The 1946-nt window shown below is 51.4% G+C and overlaps 2 protein-coding genes across 2 annotated transcripts in view; both read left to right on the plus strand.

Annotated features, from left to right (window-relative positions):
• Positions 1 to 813: 813 nt before the first annotated feature.
• Positions 814 to 1128, plus strand: TraAM80_09571 (uncharacterized protein; the record flags this gene model as incomplete). Its single annotated transcript, XM_029386246.1, has 1 exon — positions 814 to 1128. The coding sequence occupies one exon, from the start codon at positions 814 to 816 to the stop codon at positions 1126 to 1128; it is 315 nt and encodes a 104-aa protein (XP_029233900.1).
• Positions 1129 to 1248: 120 nt separating this feature from the next.
• TraAM80_09572 (retrotransposon hot spot protein (RHS)) overlaps positions 1249 to 1946 on the plus strand; it is a gene marked incomplete at both ends in the record, with an annotated part of 2805 nt that continues 2107 nt past the window's right edge. The window contains one exon of the mRNA XM_029386247.1: positions 1249 to 1946. This exon is cut by the window's right edge and continues 2107 nt beyond it. Within this exon, the coding sequence (XP_029233901.1) occupies positions 1249 to 1946 (698 nt within the window).

Raw genomic sequence — 1946 nt, forward strand, 5'->3', positions numbered from 1 at the left:
TACCGTCAACGCCGTTGAAAATTCACTGAGTCTGATATATCGTCTTGCTCGGACTAGGGAAAATTATTTTTGGGAGATCACTTTTTGTTTGCAGCATAAAGAAGGCGAGAGAACAAAAAAAAAGAGAGGTATGCTGATGAATTCATAGTCTCCCCAGTAGAATGCCAAGCTGACGCTCAAAATACTGTGAAGCTCCTATCCAACATTGGGAAGGATGCAGCACGTTGGAAAGATGGTTTCTGCTTCAAAAAAGCAGTTATGCAATGCGCACTGCATGTGGGCCCTTTGACTGGAGATATGCAGCGGGACGAGGTGAGGAAATCATTGTTGAAGGCATCACAGCCACTGCACGGCCTTTGTGGGAAGGGGATGGGTGGTGTTATTCGGTCTCCTCTTTGGTATGCAGTGATGTGCCAATTCCGTGTGAGCGGAAGCCCACGGTAGTGAAGTTGGATGCTGTTTGTATGTGCAGTGCCGTTGTGTGGGTTGGTCCATCTATTATGTGATTTTCACGATGCACCATTACTCTGCGACTGCGCACGGCACCGTCTGCTGTGGCGCTGCGGCACTGGGCGAACGTTTCCAAACTAGCGCTTGCGGTGGCCACTGCAGCGATGCCGAGTTGAACGGGACGAGCACACACTCAAGAGGTGAAGCGTTTTGCCACGGCTCCACCTGTGCCTTGAAGCTGGAAGCTGACACGCCCCTCGTCCTTCTTTTTTTTTCTGTTCTTTTGGCGGGTGACGGCTGCCGATGCTGTCACTTTGCTGCCCCACACGCCGTCACACATACGCACACGCCCTTTTTTCTGCGATGAGGACGAAACGTCGTCATGGGCACGTGGTGGGGCTGCGTCTTTGTTTGGCGGTGACCCTCCGCAGGCATCGTGATGCTTCCCGCCTATGCCGCACAATGTTTTGGGTGAAGGTTCATGGGTGGCGCTGGAAAGCGAGTAATGGACAGAGTGGCCTGCCTTCGAGCAGTGTGGATGCTCTGCCTTCAGCGGAGTATAAAGTAAATATGGCGGTGATTTGCCGTCGTGTGGGATTGGGGGTGCCTGTGCGTGAGGTGCGCGTGAGGTGTGCCGTGTGTGTGGTTTTTTCTCTTGTTTTTGTTGTGGCTGCGTAGGGTCGTGTTTGTGCATGTTTTTGGCTTTTTTTTCATTCTCCCTTTTTTGGCTAGTGGTTAGTATTGTTTTACAACTTAAGCCAATAATCACTACAAAAGGACAACAAGTTCAAGGAAAACATGTCGGATAGATATAGATATAGGGAAGAATCTCACCCCACCGAGGAGACCCCCGCACAGCGCCGAAGGGTGGAGGGAGCGCCGCAGCGGCCAAGGTGGACGTTATCGAGCTCTATCGAGGATGTCCTTAATGTACGGGTTGATCAAAGCAACGAAATTTTGCTGAACGACTTCCTTCGGCAGTACGTTGGCCCCAGCAGAGCGGTGAGTGAAGACCAAAATGTGGTGATGGAGGTGTTTGTACGTAGGCCAGAGAGGTACGTTACGGACGCGGTGCTTCGTGAGGAAATCCTCGATTCACCAGGGTATCAGCTTTTTGAAGATGCACGCAGACTTCGTGAAGATGTACGCAAGCTTACGGAGCGCATGGTGGCCACGCTGCGAGACTGGAAGGACCTTAAAGATAAGAGTATTGTCTCTGCTATTGCACAGACAAAACTGAAGGCAGCTCTTCAGCAGGCGGAGGATGCAGAGAAGGAAAGGTGGGGAAACGAAAAACCTCCCAGACAACCATTACCGGAGCGATTCTACGAGTCCGTGTTTAACGCAACGTGGAGTCACGTCATGGGATTTCCTGAGGACGAAGGGGAAGACATGGTGGTGATAGAGGGCCAACGGCCACAAGAGTTATTATGGGAGTACACGCAGACTGTGTGTACTTTTCTCCCAGTGGGTGGTGAAGAGCAATTCCATCCACC

This window comes from Trypanosoma rangeli, assembly GCF_003719475.1.
Source record: "Trypanosoma rangeli strain AM80 chromosome Unknown Tra_15.4_contig_00620, whole genome shotgun sequence".
Classification (NCBI taxonomy): domain Eukaryota; phylum Euglenozoa; class Kinetoplastea; order Trypanosomatida; family Trypanosomatidae; genus Trypanosoma; species Trypanosoma rangeli.